At 30.7% G+C, this 23,198-nt stretch overlaps 2 protein-coding genes across 6 annotated transcripts; one reads left to right on the forward strand and one right to left on the reverse strand.

Annotated features, from left to right (window-relative positions):
- Nucleotides 1-6,722: 6,722 nt before the first annotated feature.
- On the forward strand, nt 6,723-8,320 carry LOC114411565 (myb-related protein 330-like). Its single transcript, XM_028375208.1, has 2 exons — nt 6,723-6,866; nt 7,207-8,320. The coding sequence occupies exon 2, from the start codon at nt 7,705-7,707 to the stop codon at nt 8,116-8,118; it is 414 nt and encodes a 137-aa protein (XP_028231009.1). The 5' UTR covers nt 6,723-6,866; nt 7,207-7,704; the 3' UTR covers nt 8,119-8,320.
- A 3,830-nt stretch (nt 8,321-12,150) lies between these two features.
- LOC114413286 (E3 ubiquitin-protein ligase CHFR) lies at nt 12,151-23,067 on the reverse strand. 5 transcript variants are annotated; one of them, XM_028377592.1, is made up of 15 exons: nt 22,821-23,065; nt 21,756-21,906; nt 21,158-21,255; nt 20,444-20,505; nt 20,256-20,347; nt 20,042-20,165; nt 18,878-18,964; nt 17,172-17,262; nt 16,021-16,128; nt 15,607-15,707; nt 15,300-15,365; nt 15,114-15,201; nt 13,966-14,018; nt 12,936-12,999; nt 12,151-12,471 (listed from the first exon to the last, which is right to left on the reverse strand). In XM_028377592.1, exons 1-15 carry the CDS (start codon nt 22,894-22,896, stop codon nt 12,455-12,457), a joined length of 1,278 nt encoding a protein of 425 aa, XP_028233393.1. In that variant the 5' UTR covers nt 22,897-23,065; the 3' UTR covers nt 12,151-12,454. The 5 variants fall into 5 exon arrangements, with proteins under 5 accessions (XP_028233393.1, XP_028233392.1, XP_028233394.1 ...); XM_028377591.1 differs by having other exon boundaries at nt 13,958-14,018; nt 22,821-23,062; XM_028377593.1 differs by lacking the exon at nt 12,151-12,471 and adding an exon at nt 12,519-12,710 and having other exon boundaries at nt 22,821-23,067.
- Between the last annotated feature and the right edge of the window lie 131 nt (nt 23,068-23,198).

Below are 23,198 nucleotides of genomic sequence, written 5' to 3' on the forward strand. Positions count from 1 at the left end.
CCTCATATGCAACGCAAGCATTCCCTGAGATTTAAAAGTCAGATTATTCTGTTCAATCTACACATGCTTGAGTGTAAGGCAGTAAAAATAGACACCTCACTAGCTCAAACATTGCCTCCAACATAGAAAAAATGTTTTATTTTGATCAAGACGTTAGTTTTGTAGACGTCGTCTGAATTGTGAACTAGTTTCGTTTTTTAAAATGTTTTGCGACACGATTTTAAGAAACTCAATTTGCACATTTCTTAATTTTATTATTTTTATTATTATTATTCCTACTGCCAAATCTTATAATAAAAATTTAAGTAATTAAGGAGCAAATAAAAACTTCATATATATAGATTTATCTTTCCTTTTATATCAAAAGGGTGAACGTATGGATTAGGCAATAATTGAGGAGTGGAGGGAAAAATATTTTTCAAAATCATATAAGAAAATTGATATGCAAGCGCGTGTCATTTTCTTGATTCTTTGCTTTTCATCTTGTGTGTTTATTAAGGACTTTATTGCTGCAGATTGTGCAGCTTTAGTTGGGTCTCTGTAGTTAATTTGTTTCTGGTTTGGGCTGTTGGTCCCTCTTGTTCAGAAAAAAAAAATCTAGTGTGTTTAAATGAATTATTTGAGAATTTTAAAGAATTTAGCAAATTTTTTAATTAAAATACTTTCATTTTTAAAGATATAATTTTGTCAATGTACATGTCATGGATTCGCAATTTATTTTCTATATTTAAAAAATCTATTAAATCAATCCATGTGCATGTAAACGTACGGTTTGATCTCTATCATTGTGAATTCCTTTATACTACCTTACTTAATTATTATAAAGTCGATCTAAATTAAGAATGTGTCTTGAATTTTTTATAATATCAAATCCAAAATGTCTTTTCATTAATTTTTTTTTATTATAAAAATATCATTTATTAAGGTCAGCTCTAGAATAATATGATAGCAAGAGAAATAAAACTAATTAATGTTTGTTAGTTTTGTTTGTATGATAGTTCTAAAAAATATTAATTTAAGATAATTTTTTATATTTTTAACTAAATTTGTTAATCTTAATGACATGTTGAACATTCAGAGAGGCAGTACTGCCTCTCTGATATCTTCTAATAAAAATCAGAGAGGCAGTACATTTTTAATTAATTTGATTTATATACATGTTGAACATTCTTAATTTGACTTATGTATGTTATAGGTAGTGACTAAATTAAGAATATGCATATTTACGTATAGGGATCATATTAAGAATGATACACGGACTATAAGAATGTGAACAGGAGTTAACTATTAACGTATAATATATGGGAAGGACCTAATCGATTACATTTATATGTATAATGATACAAAGCTAAAATTAGGTCTAAAAAAATAACTTAAACTAAGGTAAAAAGGAAATAAATCATAAAATAAAGATTGAAATATTTTTCATTCAATTATATATATACACACATAATTGATATTAATTAATGAGTATTATTTATCTATGTGTTAATTTCTTATTATTTAACAATAAAACTATAATTTAATTATAATACAAATATCTAACTATATCTTGTATAATCTTTCAATAATTTAATTTTTAAGAGCATATTTGGATTTCTCTATGTCCATCCTAACATTTAAGAATAAATTTAATATTTTTTTAAGTACAGGGAACGAATTAAAATCTGCAACAAGCATAAAGATTAAGTTTAACCTAAATTTTAAATTTCATCTAATAAAATATCCAAACGAGATAAAGATTGGTATAGTATAAAGAATTTTAAATTCCATTGAAAATTATTTTCTCAGTTTAAAATACTCCATGAATAATATTTTTCAAAATCATATAAGAAAACTGATATGCAAGCGTCATTTTCTTGATTTTTGTTTTTTTTTCTTCAAAAGTAAATTTTAGAGAAAGAGAAAGATTATATCCATATTTCAAGTTCAAGCATACATAGCTACTGGCCTCAACAAAAAGATATTGTGCATTTATAGCTGGATTTACCACTTAATAACCATTCGATCACTTCTAAATTCAATTCTAATATGTAATCTGAAAAGTAAAAACACAATCTGTTTAGGGTATCAAGAAGCATAGCTTATAAAGGCACCGACAAATTAATGTGCGTGGTCATTAATTTCTCCTATTGGAGCTGCATGCATGTCTTATGTCTAGAAAGCTTATCGTACGTGTGGCAGCTTACCAGCCTTCTCTACGCACACGTGTTGCAGCTTTGCATGCGAAACTGATCTTCTTTTCCAGCTCTATAAGCCAAGGTCTGATTAGTTTAAGAGTATCTTATTCTAAATTATAATTAAAAGATCAATAAGGAAAGAATTATTGAAAATTCAACCAAATTTCTCCTAAAAATAAGATAAATTTTATATTGAATAATATGTAAAAACATATCATATATTTATATAAATTTATATATACATATATTCATGTCTAACAATTAAATATCAAAGCTACAAATCACAATATAGATCCTTGATATATTATCCAAAATATCAACTAATAGTAAGGTTGGTTATACATATTAATCATTAAAGTGTCTCAAAATATCATAATTACACCATAAACATATCTATGAGATAAGATTATCTACATTTTAAAATAAAGAGATTTTCTCTATATTTATTCATACTCTTATTCCTATAGTTGCATTATATTAAAGTTACAAAAAATACTCTCAATCAAACGTAATGGAGGCCTACCAAAAAGTTAAGCAAACTCCTCCATAAGTTAGCAAATTCCATGAAGTCAATTACTTGACTACCTATGCATCTTAAGAAAAAAAATGAAAGTAGAGGATAAATCAGGAAGACTTAGTGAGAGCATAAAATTCAAAACAAACTGAAAAGAAAGCACAAACATAAACATAACATAAGTTTTTACATCCAAAAAGAATTTAAATGATATTAAACAAAAATAAAATAAATACAGTTCACTTTTAAAAACTATTGTATACTCCATTGAAATTTTTTAAAATTACATATAAACTTGTATTCAGGAATAATAACTTTATAAAAACTTTCATTCTACTATGTACATATAAACTATATTATTTCTTCGTTGTGGTGAACAGTAATCATAGAACTACAACATTTAGCTTGTATGCTATATTTTGTTCTTGATCGTCCTTGTCTTAGCTACTGGTAAGATTCATATATAATATAACTACTGTCACAAATTAATATACAAATAAATAGCACTAACCGGCACTTATATATATATATATATATATATATATATATATATATATATATATATTATAGTGTAATCAATTTTAACTAAGGTCATAATAGCAATAAATTGAATTTGGTATATATTAATTCTGCCTTTCTTGACATTAATTCCATTATATTTACACACATGATTCAATACTTTAAAAGGTTGTAAAAAGTATTTAATTTCTTACCCATCATATTTAAATAACTGACTTGTTGAGGCTTTTAACACAAATTTTCTTATAGACTTACATTGAAACAAAACCCAGAATAGAAAGGAAAACAGAAGGTGCTGTACTGATACACATACCTATCCGAAACGGGATATTGATTTTTGTTTCCCACCCAATACTGCTGGTTTCCCATCAAATTAATAAATATTACTAAATTAACTAACATGCCATTTTCTGTTAACTTGAAGTACTACTATATTTGTTTCATATTTGCCAAATATTAACCTAAATAAACTAAATTTTAGAATTTAAAATAATTTTTAATGATAGAGTTAAAATAGATCGTTTAAAAAAATTAATTGAAGTTTATCAACTTCTAAAAAGAAGTAAAGTTAAAAAAGAAAATCTTACTTACTTTCACTTTTTTTATTCATTTTTCCTAAATCTAATTAAATTTAATTCTTAAACTTATTCAGATGTTCACGTTCACGAAATCTAATTATGAATTCGTCACTTATTATGGATACATAATAACCAATAAACATGTGATTTAAATATTCTATGTTTAAAATAGCCTATAAGCAATAAAAAAATTCCATAATTTTTAAAATAAGATTACAAATCAGGTGAAGAACTTGAAAAGCCTGAAAATAGCGTGTATCATGAGCACACAAAATGAGTGGCACACTGACTCCTACGGATGAAGTTGGAAAACATGGATAGGAGGAGGTGGGTCACCAACCTCGCAGATTCTTAGCCTTATTTAAATGTATTTCTGTTTGTTTCAGTGCTTACGTTGAAAATAATCTAAATCTCATATTAATTAATAATATAATTATATTAGATTTTAAAAATAAGAATATGTGTTAAAAATAATTCAAATCTCATATCAATTAACAATATAATCATCATTTTGTAAGTGAGAAATAACCCTCATTCTTTGAGTTAATTTTTTTGACAAATTTTTTATGAAGATACTTGTCATTGGCAATGTTATGTAATAAAAAGATAAATGGATCATGTGATGTTTTTGTATGAACTCACACTGTTACTGCCATGTCCCCTTATGAACAATTTTGTTTTCAAGGGACATCAGCACAAAGAACATACACGTCGCATGAAACGAAGTTGGTAATGGGACCACCCAAAAAGGCAAACATTTTTCTTTTTTTCTTCATTTGATTTTCTATAGTATGTGTACGGTTCACTTGGTTTTTTTTTATTAAGCTATTCTTAACTAACAATAGCATCATCAGTAAATATTTGGTGAATTAATTAATAAGAATAAACATGATTATATATAGCATCACAACATCTAGAATAAATAGTTGCTTATCTTAGTTTTATAGACCTTATGTCATATAAATTTAAGTATTTCACACAAAATATTACTTTAATAATAAAATTGTTAAAGTGAATACATAACTTAATTAATTTTTTGGGTCTATAATATGTTAATTTCTTTTCTTTAGAGCTTAAAAAATATTTTTTTTATTCTTAACATCTTATAAGCAACTTTGCTTATATAAATAATTGTATTTGCATAAATAATGTTAAGTCGTATGCTTCAATTATAAATTTTGTTAATAGACAACGTCACTTAACTTGAAGTAATTCTTGTATAAGTAATGACATTAGAGATGATCTTAGTTGAATCTATTATATCGTGAATTGACGACTATTTTTTTAGTGAAATTGTCGATTTAATTATAAATTCAACTAGTTGAATATATATTCACGATTCAATTAAGAAATGTCATCTATCTTCTAATCCAATTTTTTAAACAATGGCACAGTAAAATAAAAACTGAAAAAAAAATATTGATGGAAGTTAATTAAGTACTACTTTTGGCTAATTTGACTTTGCATACATATTTCATTATCTATGTACTACACTTCAGAAGAAAAAAAAACTCATGTAGTAGCTTCTTTCAAATAACCATTAAAGTCGGCTCAATGGTCAAAAGTTAGAGTAGCATGTATGAAATTATAGATTTAAATCTCAGTAGTGTGACTATTATAAAAAACATTTTTCAAAGAATAATACTTATATCTGGTTCGCTTCATTAATTTGATTTTTCAGTGAGAGTTATAAATATCTTTATCGTATCCTAAACTATTTAAGAAACAAAAAATTGGATAAAAATATAAAAAGAAAATGTTAACAATGTACTCCTTTCTCTCATTTTACGTGTCACTAGCTAGCTTTTGGAATATTTCTTTATCTTAAATTATATGTCAGTATTAAGAAATTATTATTAATATATATGGAACAATATCCTTTTTAGTCAAATGAAATAAATAAATGTAAGAAATACAGTTACAATTGTACAATGTAATAAAATCATTTATGGAATAAATGTATTTAATCCAAATGAATTAAATATTTTATTATGAGAATCAATATAAATAATCATTTTTGTAAGGGAGCATTGATGACAAATTAAATGATGAGATGGTGGAAAGACTCACCAGTACACTATTTATTTATGATTAAAAATTATTAAAAATATAAAACTCCTTAATGATAAAGATGGTCTAAGTTGATCAATGCTACTATTAAATTAGAGCCAAAAAAAATAATAATTTACGCGTTTTTTCGAAGCAATTTAGGCGTGTATTTACTTCTAATATTTTTATAAGATTGCTTTATATGTCTTTAATTGGTTTATGACATCGTTGACATTTAAACCAATTTGACCAGAATTGCGATGACAGCACAGTTGATCGTTGCAGCCGAGTGTAGAAATCTAAAATAAACAGAAAAAATCCTAAAAGTAAAATATACAACAAGCCATTTTAAATATGTGAAAATTATAAATTTTGATCGAAAATTAATGCAACTTTATGGAAAGTAATAATTATTAATTTAAAATGAACAGAAGACCAGACCCTTGACAACCCGCGTGTTTTTATATATATAAAAAATAATAAGTTAAAAAAAATGATAACACTTTTAATCCTTTTCTAAAAGAACCTTTTTGGTTGAAGAGAAGAAATTATAATTCAAGAAAGAAATTTTTATAAAAATAACTTGGATGTCACAATTTTTTTTCTCTATTTTAATTCAAATATTTCTTTTTACTTTTCTTTATTTTTTTTCTCTTTCACGTTTATATGAAATTTATATGAAAGTATGAATAAAAGAAAAACAAGGACTAGAAATGAAAGTAAATTTGGAGAGAATAGCAAAAAGATGTTGAAAGACATAAAAAGTGGTGTCAAATAGTATATGTTATTTTGAGAAAAAAAAAAATTCCCCAAATCGCACCCCGGCCCCCGTTTATATTCTTTCTTCCCTCTCTCTCTTACCCCACAAATCTCAGTCTCTCACTTACCCAATGGGTAGAACTCCTTACTGTGACAAAGAGCAAATAAGCAAAAAAGGACCTTGGTCCAAAGAGGAAGATGAATTCCTCATCAACTAGATCAACCTTCATGGCGAAGGCAATTGGAAATCCATTCCCAAAGCAGCAGGTATTGGAGTTTTAGATTTTACAATTATACTTTTTTATTGTTCTTTGATCAGAATTAAAATTTCATTTTGATGACTTATGTTGTAAATTAAAGTTTACATAGATCAGTGTAGATTACTATGATAAAACTTCAATTCTGATGGAAAAAGTTCCAATAACATTTATGAAAGTGCATCCAGGTTTTGTCTTGAATTCTCTCACTAGCTAGGTGAATTTTGAATGCACCTTTTCATGCACAAATATATATATATATATATATATATATATATATATATATATATATATATATATATATGTATGTATATAGTTCTAATTAACTAATGAATTGATTATGTGCACAGGCTTGCTTCGATGTGGCAAAAGTTGCAGACTCAGATGGACGAATTACCAGAGACCCGATGTCAAGAAAGGGAAATTCACTGAAGAAGAATCTAACCTCATCATTCACCTCCATAGCTTACTTGGAAACAAGAATGAACACAAACCAAGTTCTCTGTATTTCCATCTACTAAATAATTGTTTAATTTTATCAATTCTACGAGAAATTAAAGTCGACAAAAATAATTTGCAAAAGACTTGTATGTGTGTAGATTTTCAAAAGCTTTTGGTGTGAGCATGAAATTAATTTAGTGTTAACATGACTTGAGTTACTCAAATTTAATTGAAGAAATAGTGTAAACCAAACTATGCTTGAGTTAGATTAACATAACACTCACCATTAAATGATTTTATATATATGATTCTTCTACTTATTAAGGTTTTGAAAGAGAAATTCTGAAATGCGTTGATGATGTTTTGTGCATGTCATTAATTAATTATGATTTCCCAGATGGTCTCAAATGGCTAGAAGTTTACCCGGAAGAACAGATAACAAGATCAAGAACTACTGGAAAAGCCACCTCAAGCGTTACCTCACTGCCCTAGGAATCGACCCTGTAACCCATAAACCATTCAAGGACGCCACCACAACTCCACCAACTAATAATTCTCAAGTGTCTATGGTAACCACCACAAGCAAGAATGGAACTAACAACACCGATAGCAATATCCCCCGCATCTATTATTTTAATGTCTTTCTCAATTCAAAGGTGCAAATTAGCGCTGATCATGATTGTTCAGCTGATGGTGCAGACTCAAATGGCAGCAGTGGTGTTACCATAGAGGAAGCTTCTCCTCAAGTCAACTTGGAGCTTTCCATTGCTCCACCCTCTCAGCCTGAAGATGCTTCCATGAAAGAAACCCTGAATGGTTGAAACCACAGGAGTAACAAGAAGTGCATGTTTTGCCAGCAACAAATGGAAATGTTAATGAGTCAATGTGTGTGCCTGTGGTGCAATGTAGGGTTGCAAAGTAACCCAACTTGTTTCTGCAAAAACTAAGGGTTTTGATACTATGCTACTATAGTTACTCCACCTACTTGTAACAATGATTGGTTGTAGAATTTTAAATTTTAGACACTCCAATGATATTCTTCTTTTGTTTTTATGTCTGTCACATTAAATATTTATTATATTTTTCATATTTTTTTTCTCCTTAAGAGTAACACATGAAATGTCTAAGAAACATTTTTCTTTAATTAGGAATTTTCAGATGATTTTGGTTTCAATGAAATGTTGAAAAACTTCATTTATTTTAAATGTTAATGTTATATCAATTACAAGTGCTTATAATGAACAATTTCAATATGAGCAATGACTGACTGACCAACTAGTCTTAAGCGTACGATTTTGGCGTACGAAATTTGGTGCTTTCGTTTTAATACACTGTTGCGCATGCTGATTGTGTAAGGGTTTCTTCTTTGCCCTGGTACATCAATTTCTTTAGTTGTTAATGGTGAAGATATAAAACAATACAGAATCTTCGCCTTAATAGTTTTAATAAACTTTTCTCTTTGTCTTGGTCGCGAATTTACATTTTTTTTTTAATGTTGCACACACATTTAAACATGTTATTTTTATTTGACATGTTCAATAGAGAAAGTGTTGCTAGTAAAGATCTACAATAAATTTCTCACGCGTTCAATTTTAAGCACTCTTTATTAATTGTTTTGTATAATAAGCAAATCTTTATTGTTACACATTAAAGAATATAATGCGAACTTGGGTTTTTGAACACAAAGCAAACAAAATTCAATTTTTATTATAATGGTTAAATGTAACCTTATAATTTTTTTCAATTTTTTATATATCAAACATTATTAACGAGGGTAACTTGAATAGAAGAATGGCAGAATTATACATCCCCTGCACAATAACATGGGTCTAATACAATCAAGGGAATATAAAATATCAATATGAGAAAACTAAACCAACTTTGACAACAAGTTAATTTTGTATCCACTCTTTGTTGTATGTATATGGAGAAGGTGAAATGTGAAAATATTGAAGAATATGGAAAGGCCTGCATCACTGTCTTTACTCTTTATGGTATGGGTGCGGTCCTCAGAAACTCATTACTGCTAGATCTTCAGTTCATATAGGCGCAGTCCCTGTAGCAGAGATGGAAGCATCAGCTTTGCTAGTTGCCATCAAATGGATCGTCGATAAAGATCTCAGCAATGTTATCTTCGAAATTGACCGCAAGCACGTGCATGATTTGCTCCATTCCATCAACTATAGGGCTCATCTTGACTTCTTGTAAACATCATCTTAGTCTTATAAACAACTCTTTAGTGAGTTTGATCCACAAACAAATCAAGTCTCTCATTCTATTGCAAGGATGGATTTCTTGATGATTCTATACTAGTCCGCAAACTTATTAATGAAATGATATGAATTCTTTTGCAATAAAAAACTAAATAATAAATGTATAGTTACAACCATACAATATATATTTAGTCATTTACAGAAAATTATTGACTTTAATTAAATAAGTTTGTTTTATCTGTAATACGATTAAATATTTTATAAAGGAAAAAAATTAGATGAAGTTAGTGTTATTCTCTAATTTGAATTGAAATTTAACTTCAATATTCTACAATAGCATTTAATAGAAATTTTTTTATTGCATGGATTACTTTAATTCTAATTTTTTAACAATAACAAAATATCTATAAAACTATATTTAAGTTGCCTTTTTTTTTATTAAAAAAAGTGTATAATCTTAAATGATAAGTAAAATAAAATGAATTATTATTTACACGTAGGATAGAGTGTGACAATATCAGAAAGGAATATGGTTATGCATGCATGTATGTCTTGCAACCACCTAAAATATCAGAAAGTGAACTGGAAAATGAGTGAGAAGGGCGTGCGTGATTGAAGAGAAAAGAGAAGAGTTTGGTGAAGGGTGAAGCCTCTAGGAGCAGCAGCAGACACAACACATAACAGAATATGTGGGTGTTGGGTTTATGGTGTGAATCAAACAATTTTATCCTTTATTACATAAACAAAAAGAATCACAACAATTTGTTACAGTCACGTTCAACTGCTTCATCGCAAAGTACAAACACGTTAAAACAAAACACGTTCTAAAGGAAGGGCTGATTGACCAACTTGATGCAAAATTACAAATTACTGTTCAAAAGTGGTCATTTTGAAAATAGTTATTTTTATTTATCACATTAGCACAAGCTTCGCTACTAAAGTTGGCGACTTTGAAAATATTTGGAGTAGTTTTTAACAGATTTTATATGGATATGTTTGAATTAGTGTACTATATTCATTCTATATATATGGTCGTGTCTCAAATGAAGTGCATCAATAAGTGTTCCAGAAGGTTTAGGAGTAAAGAAAAGCCCACGTGATTCCCCTAACTATTTCGTTTTCATCTCCACGTGAGCCTTCCAAGTTTGGAACTCTACTACTACTATGTGTTAGATTCGCCTCTTAATTATCAATTTGGTTTTTAAATTAAAAAAAAATCAATTTAATTATTAAATTCTTAAAAATAAATTAATTTGATTTTCAAATTTTTAAGAATTTGATGATGAAATTGAACAATTTAAAATAATTTTAAGGATAAATTAATTCATTTTAAAAAACTTAAGAATCAAATTAAACTTTCTAAAAAAATTAAAACATCAAATTAAACCATTTAAAATAATTTGAAAAACCAAATTGATTATTAAAACTAGTTTGACCCATGTCATGGCAATTCTTAACTCTATGTTTATGATTTGTCATCTTTAGCTTATGTCTCGGCTGTAGCTGCTCCTACATTTCTTAAGATACATATTAATTGATAATTAGTAATTATTAGTATATTAAGCAAATAAACCTATTAAGCTAGCTCAATTCATAGTGTTTATTCCATCTAAATGACACATTTGTACTTACATTTAAATCCAATTCTTTCTACAAATTTCTTTACAATTAGAAGAGACAAGAATGAATAAAAAAGTTTCAAAAGAATAAAAAAAGAATAGACAACAGAATAAAAAGATGTCTCGAATAAGATGAATGGTGTCTTAGATAGAAACAAAACGAGTTATAAAAAATATTTTAAAATTGCAACTTATTAGGGGAAAAAAAACATTTCCCCCTTGTTAATTTGTGTTTTAATTGTAATCCCTAAAATGATAGGTAGAGAGTTATTAATAATGTGGTTGAGTTTTAAAAAAAAAGGTATAAATCTTAATTCAGTTTAACCTTGGATTAGATTAGTTCATTGCCCTAATTTTTTATTCTTTTATTTAGACTATATTTGTTATATGAAGTTAACCTTATCTAACTCAATTTATTAAGTAATATACAAACTCCATGTTACTTAAGTTTGATTCTTATAGGTAAAAAATTCCTTATGTTTAAAAAAAGTTATTGAAGACATTTGCGATAATTTCATCAAGTTATAATTATTATTACATGATATTACTAGAACATGATACTAAGTTTCCAATATTATATAAATATTTCTAACACATGTTTTTTAAGTACTTCTCTATTATTGGCTAAATTTTTATAAAAATCATTTTTAGGCTTTACTTATTATTTAATGAGTTTTTCTCCTATTTTAACTAATAATAAAGTATATGTTAAAAAAGTATTTGAGCATGTTATAGATTGACTTATATAATTTTTAACATAGTTGTCAAGGATTAATTAAAAACTTACTCCATAGAAAAAGGATCACAAATCTACGTGTGTAAAGCTTAAGTTGCTTCACTCGACATGAGGTCTTACGAATCCAAGGAGTTAAAATTTCCTTTAAATTAGTGAGAATCTTAACCGAACATTTTTCATTTTTAAGGGAGTTAAAATTTACCCCATCATTCACTCTGTGGAAAATCTTACCTTTTAAGTTTAAAATTTCCTCCATTAAGTCCTATTAGCATACCAAATACATCCTTGGTTTAGAATTTTTTTTAAATGACGAATAATCAGTTTTCATAATTTTGAACTGCTTTGAATCCAGGCATTCGTAGCAACCAACAAGATAATAAAAAAAAAAACCCAATTGACACAGCACTTTTGTTTTTGTAAAAAGGACAAGATTAAGAACACAGATTCTACTTGAAAGAAAAATGTTTACAATAGTCACATGTTTGAGCCTCTTGTTGGACGGCACACATGATTCCTTTTCTGAGCATGCTCTTGACTCCGGTGCTGCGTCCGACATGCATATCCATACCAGCAATCTTCTCTTGCTGATTCATCTGGTGGAAGAAGCTTTTCGTAGATACACAGAAACAAAAACACAAGGGTTGATCAACTTTGCAGACAAAGTTCAAAATAAAAATTAAAAGTATCACAAAAAAATCAGTAATTAGACATGCAATTGGTTTCTTACATGCCCTACTAAATTCAGAAACCAAGCAACATGGAGAATGCTAGCAACATATTGAACAAGACACCATTCCAAATTCAAATACTTTCTTTGTTATCGGTTAAAATTCACGCTGAACCTACTAAATAAAAGTATACATAGAAAGTAAGATCATTGTTAGTCATGAATTTCAACCTATAAAAAAGAATTGGTGTGCCATTTTTTCACCTAATATTTGCAACAAGTGAAATTTAATCCATTACTAAAGAGTACAGAGCACTGAGCAACAGAAAAACAAACCAATAAATAGTTTTAGTAGAGCTAGAATCTGTTCATTAGCATAATGCTTTGAGATGAAGGTACTTACATGTTTGGGTATAGAGAGGCGAAACCAATACAGGAGAAATGACACCAACTTGTGGTAACAATCCCTGCATGATTACAAGAATGCATTATGAATATGAAAATGTTGAAATGACACTTAGAGACTTAATTCTATATTATACTATAGTCAACCGGTTTTTATTTGCCATTAGAGTAGCAACCAGCTCAAGGTGTTGATATCTTCAAATAGATTCGTAAAAGTTTAGTCAACATTTAAAGGCTAACGGCCAAAAAAGAAGACTGTACACGGTAAAAACTTAGTTCATGTGAAGTGTGAACTTGTGTGTTTTGTGGATTATACACCACCTTTTGACACTGCAATCAAAAGTTATTTTTTAAAATAGAATTCTGGAAACCACTAAAGAAGCTGATTGGTCATTATATTTAGAAAGTTGATTTTAAAAGTGGTAAGAGTCCAAAGACTAAAAAGAAAAGACTGCACAAGCAAATGCAAGAGATTACAACAAAATAAATTACTCCAACGTATTTCCTTGTAAATTCCCCCACCCGCCCCAAAAAAATGTAATGCTTGTACGTGATGTATATTGAGAACTAGCATATAAAAAACAACACAAACTTGGAATATATGATATACTAACACAAATTGATGAGGTACAGATCAGTGACAATAAAATATATCCTTAAAAAAGACAGCTAAATGAAAATAAGCTCAAAGGAGAATTCCAACCGCTTGCATAGACACCCTATATTTTAGCCTAAATTGCTACTTTCAATTGTTATTCCATTAATTTACAGCAGTAATCCAGGAGCAGGACCACATTTTCAAACCAAAAATAACATGTAACTTAGCAAGTAATGGGAAAGAGCTGGAATTATACAGTAATAGCCTCAGTGTGCATCCACTTGAATTGTGAAATTTTTTTGTGAAGGTATCAGTATCACATTACACAGAATGCTATAAAACTTATTGTTTGAATAACTAAAAAATCTGGGACTGAACCTGTTACAACATTTAGATAATTACACTTTCAGGGCAAAGCTTACTGGCATACAAAAGTTCGAGCAGTAATCATCTCAGCATGATTCAGCATCATCCGCCTTCTATCTGCCAAGAGAAAAAGGAGACCAATGAATGTGTAAGTAAAGATCTGTTGACATAGTCAGTGTACATCAGATCAATTTACAACAATGACTAAATTTTAAAAATATTTTGCAAAATTTACTGCTAGACTGAAAATTTGCATTGTACATGCAAGTTAATGTAAAACAGAAACCTTAGGGTGTGTTTGGTTTGTTTTTTCATTTTCAGTTGATATATTTTCAATAAATTTTTCATTTTAATTTCATTTCACTGCAAATTCATTGGTGTTATATTATGTTATAATTCTGTTACTGTCACTGATTAGTTAGTTGCTGACTCAGCAGTGAGTCACATTGTACAGCTATATATATCCGGTTCTTTTGTACATTCAAATTAATGAAAGTTTCACAGTTCAGTTTTCTGTCCCTCTGAATTCTATTATGGTATCATGAGCTTGTAATCAGTCCAAGTCATGGCTTCTCATCAAATCTCAATCAAGCTTGATTCCAAAAAAATTCTGTCACGGTTTGTGGTCACAAACTTCATCGTTTCTTGAATTCTTAATTGACCCTACTATTCCTTCTAGGTATCTTACAAAGCAAGGTTGTGATGCTGATGTAATTAATCCAGCTTATTCAGATTGGGAACAGCAAGATTTATTGCTGTTTACATGGTTTCTGTCAATGCTGTCAGAGATGGTTCTTCCTAGGGTTGTTCATTGTGTGCACTCGTGGCAGGTTTGGCAAGAAATCCACAAATTCTTTCACTCTCAGATGAGTGTGCACAATCTCATCAATTTCACTGAGTTAAAATCCATTACAAAAAGAGAGATCACACAGTTGCAGAATCTGGCAAGGATTCAAGCTGTCGCTGATATCCTTTTGTCCAGAGAAGATACTGTTTCTCATTGTGACCACATAAATGATATTCTTGAAGGTCTCCCTGAGGAATACAGTCCTCTTGCAGCAATTATTCAGTATCACACTGAACCTTGCGACATTTTGTAAATATTAGTAAAAAATATCTGCTAACAATGCTTCTGAAACAAGGCAACAAGGGACCTGTAAAGAAGAATGGTTCTCATTAACCATTACAAGGAAGGCAAATTTATCACTTTACCAATTTCTCTGTTTTCAAACTTTGCTATCCACTCTGATATCACATCCGGCAATGTCCTCCCCATTTGTCTAATGCAACTATCAGTGATCTAGAAAACCACAAACCACAAATGATAATATCTTAGTAACCAAAGTAAGCTAAAACAGACTAAAAATAATAAAAATGTAGGGATCAGAAAGCCCATACATTCTGTTCATGGAGATTCTTTTCATGTGCTAACAATGGAATTCTTGAAATAGAGTGATCTGAGATCTGAAAAAAAAAGGACTAAGATAATGACTAAGTGACCTTTAAAACATATCCACAGCCTTTAATTCACTAGGCAGAAAAGAACCAAGCAAGGAAACATTGTGTTGCACAGTTAACTGGATGATGGAAATTGATAAAAATATCCACCCTGTAATGGAACAATAATAATTACACAAAAACATAAGAGCTTTCCAGAAAGAAACATTCATTAAAATTAACAATTGTGATGAACAATAATACATACAGGTCTTAAAGTATCCTGGGAGCAGACAGGGTAAGAGCCATTCCCAGTTACCCCTAGAGCATGCCAGTAAGCTCCACAGAATGATCTATCACATCCTGAACCTATGATAAAAGAAAAACATGAATTATCTGACATTATCAATGAATGTAATTATGTAAATATCAAACCCCATCCCGGATTAGTCAGGGTCCCTTTTCCCTGATGAACCAGAGGACTAAGACAAAAAAAAAAAAAACCCACCATAAATAAAATACTTCAGTTCATCTGCATGAATTTGAATAACATACAAGGTACCACATTGCTACAAGCTAGCATAAAATATCTTGACCATAATCAAAACTCAAAAGCCATTCATCAAAAAACAGAAACATAAATTTGACAGTGCCATTGACTAAATCAAACATGACAACTTACAATACTGAGGAATGCCAAAACCAGTGCGGGAAGGCATCATTCCTCCACATGCTTGACATTGAAGATGAACAGTGTCATATTTGCAACGAAACCCAGCAACTTCAGTAACTAAAAATTACAAGTAATGTGCTCATTGAGTATGATGAGACAAAGAAAGAAGTTACATTTTATTTTTCTTCATTTTATGACATGTGATGCATCTTGTCATGAAATTCAAAGAGCATAATCACAGTAGCTAATGGGAAGTACCCAAGCAAACAAAACTCAAATCCATTTTCAGGTCTAGGGTCAACTCACAAAAAGAAAGACAAAAAAAGTAACTAAATCTAAATAACATATCAGCTCAATAAGTCATTTCAAAAAGAGAAGCTTCTGGAAAAAAAAATATGCCTTCAACATTCTGGAGCATCCTATTCCTATCTATATTTGGAATTATTTTCTAAAGGTGTGTTTGGTAGGAGTGAAATAGAGGAACAATAAAGAAGAGGGAGTTGAAATAGATGGGAAATAGAAAAGAGGATGTGTTTGGTAGAGTGGAAATAGGGGATGAGAAAATTAAAAGGGGTGGGTCCCACACCTTTTAATTTCTCCACTTATTTACACAGAAATTCAGCAGTAAACTCGTTTCCAGTCACCAATAATTGAGTATCAATGGTTGATTTTAAGTAAAATCATTAGTTTTCCAATGATGGACTAATCAATTATGAATTGTTCATAATCAGATTATCAGTTTCTCATAATCGATTTTTTAACTCAAAAATTGGTTTTAAAAATAATTTTTATTTCTTCTCTTAAACCAAACAGCCTTATTTCCATTTACTCTATTTCTCACCTATTTCTTTCCTTCCCACCACACCGTAAGATTCATTGAAATGTAAGTACACATTAATGACATTACTAGAGCATTTGCTAACTACACATAAAGAGAGAACCATAGGTCCAAACATAGCACAAAAGAAAATAATAAAAATCTCTTTTATGCAGGTCAGCACAGACTACAAGCATGATATTCTTATGGACAGCATAACTGATAATTGAACACCATGAATAATTAGCAATGCAAACTAAGGAGATTGAAAGGGAAATGTTGTGCTACATAGATTGCATTGTCCAAGGGACATTATTACAGATCGGAGCTGTATTCTTATTACCACACTGTTGGCACTGATGGTATGTGCCATCACTTTGATCATCCAGTGGTGTGTAGGCCCTCTTTCGATTCTTCTTTCCAGATCCAATGACCTAATAGTAAAAACACACGTGAAAAAGAAGAAGAATATAAACACACAATATCTAACAACAGAACCATGAAACAAGATAATAAAATCCCAAAAAACAAAGGTATTATAGGGTTAGATATAAGAGTCTGGCATATGAACTTAATCACAATCCAACCAACTTTCAATAAAATTGCATGGCAAGGACAGGATGTTTTATTACACCTCGACGTCAAAATACAGACACAGATATGGGATAGAATTAACTAAACTTCGTAAAATTACACCATTAATCACTTTTTTAAAAAAGCAAACTTCACCAATACAACTGTTAAAACAAAATAGATTAAATCTGCATAATTTCATACTACTTAAAAACTCAATAATCTGTTTTATTTTATTCACTTTGCTATATTTTTGTACGGTGCTGTTTATCTAATGCTACTTTTATTCACAAATGAAAGGATGGATCAAGTTTTTAAAATGTTGGCCATTTAAGTCTTGCTTATTGTTGGTCATTAAGCAATTCAGATACCCATCATTGAATCTTTTGAACTCTTTAACAATCAGACATAGTTATAGAGCAATAAATCAGAACCACCGCATCCACCAAATCAGATATAGTTATAGAGCTATTCAGATACACTTCAAATCAATCCTTACATCATAACATCAACTTACACATCACTACAAAATATCATTAATTTTTCAAACCTACTTCAAAATTCCTCTTCACAACTCTCTTCCTCCAAATCCACCTATCTTACTACAAATGAAGCAACCACCACAACGATAACTGTCAAACCCCACCACCAAAGTAGCTGGTAAAACAAATTTCTTTTTCTCAGATCTGCCACCACCAGCCTTTGTCGCCCTTCTATGATCTCTCCTCCGTGCCTTCAGAGGTTGGATCCTCCATCCAATAAAAAAACCCACAACTCCATGCCTCCTGTATCAACACACTAAAACTCGAATCAATAACCATGAAAACCAAAATTCAGATAGCCTTGGTAATGCGCATTGCTTGTCATAATATCACATACCCTATAGTTTGGACACCTCAAGAATCTACAATCAGGATTCTGAGAAGTCCGTGATGTATACACCTTCACCCTACCTCCACATTCACAGCACATGCCTCCAGCGACCCCTTTGATTTCTACTCATTTCACTTGTTTCCTGGTCAAACCAATAGCTCCCATTCCAGGTCGTCTTCATCACTTTCTAATTTTGCACCATAATACTCAAATGATGGGTGGTAGGCAACAGGACAACATGTTAGGGTTTCAATGGTTCGAAGGATGGTTGAATCATTTATCGTAATTGTCAATTTTTAGTGCCATGCAGGGATTCCATTAGCCACATTGACTTTCAACTTACGATGTCATGTCGAGAACATATGATAAGGACCAAAAGTTAGGGTTTTGGGACATAGGGACCAAATGATTTAACCTAATAAACCTATCTATTATTAGATTACATATTTAAGAATGCCTAAATCATTTCAAGTTTGACACAAATGATCATTAGGATAGCATCACGTGTGTGTGTGTGTGAGAAATTCAGTAAGGTTGGACAAGAATGTCATAACATTGCAAAGGGAAGAAGATTTTGACCACTAAAAGAATCATCTTACTCACCAGGTTTGATCGTACTAATGCATAAGTATCTAAAAGTGCAACTTCGTCATGTGAGCGTTGTAGTGAAGAATCGGCCCTTAGCATATCCTAAAAAAAATTATATGTATATTAAAAAAGAGAAAACTACTGAGTGAAAACAACAAAGCCTTATAACACTAGGTGGATCAACTGCATGGATAATCCACATCATTGGGCAATAGCAAGAGAACATATCTTTAGTGAAACAATTTAGAAAAAACTGAAAAGTAAAAAGAGAGAAGAAAATCAATAGATCAAACAAACTAAAGGTACAACAACAAACTGAAAAATAACTATCACAAGTATGAACTAGAAGTTCATCAAAATTATGGGAAAAATATTTCATCTTCCATGAATACAGTCAAATATTAACTATCATGCCTGGATGGTATCCTTAATGTCAGTAATCAACGATGCCAACATTCCTCCAAGTAGAGTAGATTGAGTTTCATTCAAGAATTCATCATTAGTCATGAACAATGAGCAGTTATAAAAATATTTAAAAATGTGTGTAAAATCTATATCTATGATAACAACAACCCACATGTTAAAAGCTGAGAAGTTATCGCATATGCAAAGCTCTAGAGTTTCTATTTTGTCAAGGCAAAAGAAATAAAACAGATTTATGATTAAGACAAGTCAACGGATGAAGCTTTTAGAGATCAAAATATCTCATATCAAACCTGATTAACATTAATTTAATCAGAACAAGTTCCTCCCCCTTCATGGTTAAGGATGTACACGCATTTAGAGCTGAGCCTAAGGGGCTATTGAACCCCAAAGCTTGGGACTTGTAATTAAGTAAAATCAGAAGATCATAGCAGAGAAAAAATCAATGACACTCATGTTCCATCACTCCCCCACCCCCACCCACCCAAGAAAAATAAAACAAAACTGTCTCATCAGTATTTTGTAAATCTGTTAAAAATACAAGCATGGTAGCTTTAGAAAACTATAATTTGGACATGTCATCCTAGGAATTATGCATGAGAATAAGGCTTAAACTTTGTTTTATGTATCAAACTATCTTCTAATCCATGCCCAACATCATCCTTTTCCTCCTCTTTTGCAGCTACCCATAAGCAAGAAACACTCCAATTAATAGTTAAACATGCTTGACTATCTCTACAAATCAGCTAAATTTACCTCAGCAATGGTACGCAAAAAGTGGTTTTTCCCAGCAAAATGAACAACTGCTCTGCATTGAGGACAAAGAACGGCTGAGTGTCTTTCCTTTGATCTCCTTAGCCACTCTGAGAAGCAACCATTGCTATAATGCCACATAGCAATTCAAGCAAAAGTCAATGAACTGAAACAGAACTACAATACTAAGAAAAGGGGGAGAAAAAACTATCAATACCAAAAGTTATGAAGGCATGGAGCAACAGTAACAACATCATGCCATAAGTTTAAGCAAATGCTACACTTTGCATGATTGACATCTACACATATCTGGAAAATAAACACCGTCAAGTCATCAATATTGCTACACATAAAACAGTATTAAAGAAGACATTCAGGAGGCAGAGCAAATTAGATACTGTCAACCTTTAGCTGCCTCTGGCAGATATCTGGGCCAGACATTATATGAAATTTGTAGCTGACAAATCCTAGTGCCATGAAGAGAGAGAAAGATTGCATTAAAGACTTTAATAACCAGCTTAGAAATATTAAAAAATGGTATAAAAAACCAAATAATTAGCATTCAGATTTTGTTTTGTCCAACACTACAATAAAGATCTTTACCAATAATTAAAAGACACAAAAATCATGTTAATCTGCCACAAGTTGAAATTTGATACTGCCAATTATAATTTAACTATCTGAAAGCATAATACTATTGAGACAAGTAGTTCCCACTTGCTAGGAAGATTATTTGGGTAAGGATTAAAACAGGGACAAATATGTTATAGTTTATGCCCACATTACTGTCCAAGTCAATATGATAACCAATCAATCACCTGTTTTTCATCCTGAAGCCCTCTATTAACTTAGTAATTTAACATGCTGAACAATTAATATTACCACTTTTGTGAAACCAAGTTTAAATCTTATTAAAGAAAACAGTATAACATGCTACCAAACAATACAACTTTGCTTGAAACAAATCAATGGATTGACAATAGCACAATGGCAATACTACTTTATGGAACTGTAACAACTGAATGATAGACATACAACACAATTTTACAATTTTCTATTCCATATATCTTGTTAATAATAGGAATTGTTACACTGCCATAAATATTAAAAGACTCTGACCTTCTCTATCAGGACCTGGGATAATTTGACTTCCATCCTTAATGACAATGGTATCATCACTGTGTACCTTGACCCCATCAACAAGTATTGTATTTTGACTACAGCATGAATGCATGATACACCCAGAAACAAAAGAATTAAAATAAAAGGAGTAAAATATGAAAAGGAAAGGAGATAACACCCTTCTTGAAGTGATACATAAACATCTAATACTTCAACCCAGAATGGGGGGTGTAAAAAACATTTTAAAATAATTATTTAAGTAATCAGTATTCATTCACCATCATCAAGCTGAAACAAGTTTTAGGGATTTCAACCCTCACAAAGCAGAACTGATTTTACTGATATGATTGCCCCAACTAACAATCATCAAGAAATTTATCTCCTCCAACTGCAATTTTGAATGATATTTGTCCAATAATAGATGAAAAACATGGGGTGAGAAGGCCATAGAGATTGCATTTTTTAGTTTTAAAAGTAATAGCTCTCTGTTCTTCTCAAACTAATAATTTCTAATAAACCACAAATATTTATCTTTGCTAATAGGGAGCATGATATACTCAATTTCTTAAAATTTATTAAGTTATCAAGACTTCACCTCTTGTTTTCCATTGTGGCTGAACATAGATCAGGATTCCTTACTATTTTGCACCAGCTATGTTTGTCATTAGAAGTAGCTGATATCTCTGAAGATATTACTTTTTCATCTGAACTTATCTGCACATCTGAATATCTCTCATCTGACAGAACTGCAAGAAGGAAATAGTTTGACCAAAATAAGAGCCTTAAGGGAGTTTCAAACTTTAAACTAAATTTATCCCCTCAATTCTTTATATCTAGGAGTCAATTTGGCATCCCCTTAAAATTGGGATGCAAATCTCAGATGTGTTTTTCATACAAATTTTCAAAGAAAGTTCATCCATGTATTTTAAACTTTAATGTTTAAGGGAACACCACACGGATACCAACAGTTAAAACAACAATGCCTGTAAAAAGCATTCAAATTACAGTCTCAAGAACCCCTTGAAATGTATAAAGTCAGCTGTATCACTGTCCTCTGCATTCCCTGCCACCCACTTCAATCTAACAGACACATATGTCCAACTCCTTTTTCTATCCAAACCTACAAAGTTCTTGTCATCATGAAGACAGCAGCACCTTTTAAATTAGGGTCATTATTATCATACATCCGATTTCTCTCTTTTCCTTTATTTTTTTCTCCATTTCTCTCTCTCTTCTTTCCGTCCATATTTTTTTAATCGATAAATGTTAGTTTGTTTTATACCCCGATAATGGGAAGCACGTTTAACGTCTTCATTTATATTAATCAAAGCCCCAAAATGACATCCACAACTACCAATTGTTACAGCCCATGTACGACTAATTAATCAGTGGAACTATTCGGGAAGCTAGCATGAAATGAAAGCTTTATCATTCGACAAAATGTGAACTTGGCCGTTAAACTAAAAAGAAAAAACTTTTACACCCTACCATCTGATTCCGTTTAGAATTCAAAGAAATAAAGTGAAATTCGATAAAGGAGGGGAGGGGAAGAAATGGAAACATGCAAAGCCCCAAGTTTGAAACTTTATTTGGTATCTGTAAAATGCGAGTGTGATTGTGGATTCCCAGAAAGAAATTGAAGCTGAAAAGTGATTATTACCAAGCTTGGCCCAGATTTCATCTGAGGGATTGGCTGAAGCTGAAGCTGAAGCAGAGCATTCTCCTCTTTCCTCCATTGATCAAAAGAAAGACCTTTTCTGCGAGTCTGAGAAGTTGAAGTTCAATGGGTTATCGTCATTATAGTGTCCAAAAGCGTGCATGGGACGGATCAGTATCGCCAGGGTGTGCAAATAAACTGGTTCGGTCGAACCGGTTTGAAACCGAATTCGAAACCGAGACAGAACCGTTTTTCACTCAAACTGGATTGAAAAGAAAAATTGTACTGTTGTACAAAAGTAGTATTGATTAATCAAATTCATTTTACAAAACCGGTTTCAGTTTCAACCGATTGGGACAATTAAGTCTGAATCGATCTTAA

Source organism: Glycine soja, chromosome 5 (assembly GCF_004193775.1).
Source record: "Glycine soja cultivar W05 chromosome 5, ASM419377v2, whole genome shotgun sequence".
NCBI lineage: Eukaryota > Viridiplantae > Streptophyta > Magnoliopsida > Fabales > Fabaceae > Glycine > Glycine soja.

Bases quoted from the DNA above. Each gene is read 5' to 3' on its own strand.
- LOC114411565 (XM_028375208.1), top strand. From the start codon at position 7,705: ATGGCTAGAAGTTTACCCGGAAGAACAGATAACAAGATCAAGAACTAC.
- LOC114413286 (XM_028377591.1), bottom strand. From the start codon at position 22,896: ATGGAGGAAAGAGGAGAATGCTCTGCTTCAGCTTCAGCTTCAGCCAAT. The intron at 14,019-15,113 runs GTAAAGTGATAA...TTCTCTTGGCAG, and splicing joins GTTTGAAAACAGAGAAATTG to ATAGAAGGCGGATGATGCTG. The intron at 13,000-13,957 runs GTAAGCTTTGCC...GTAATCATGCAG, and splicing joins GCTCGAACTTTTGTATGCCA to GGATTGTTACCACAAGTTGG.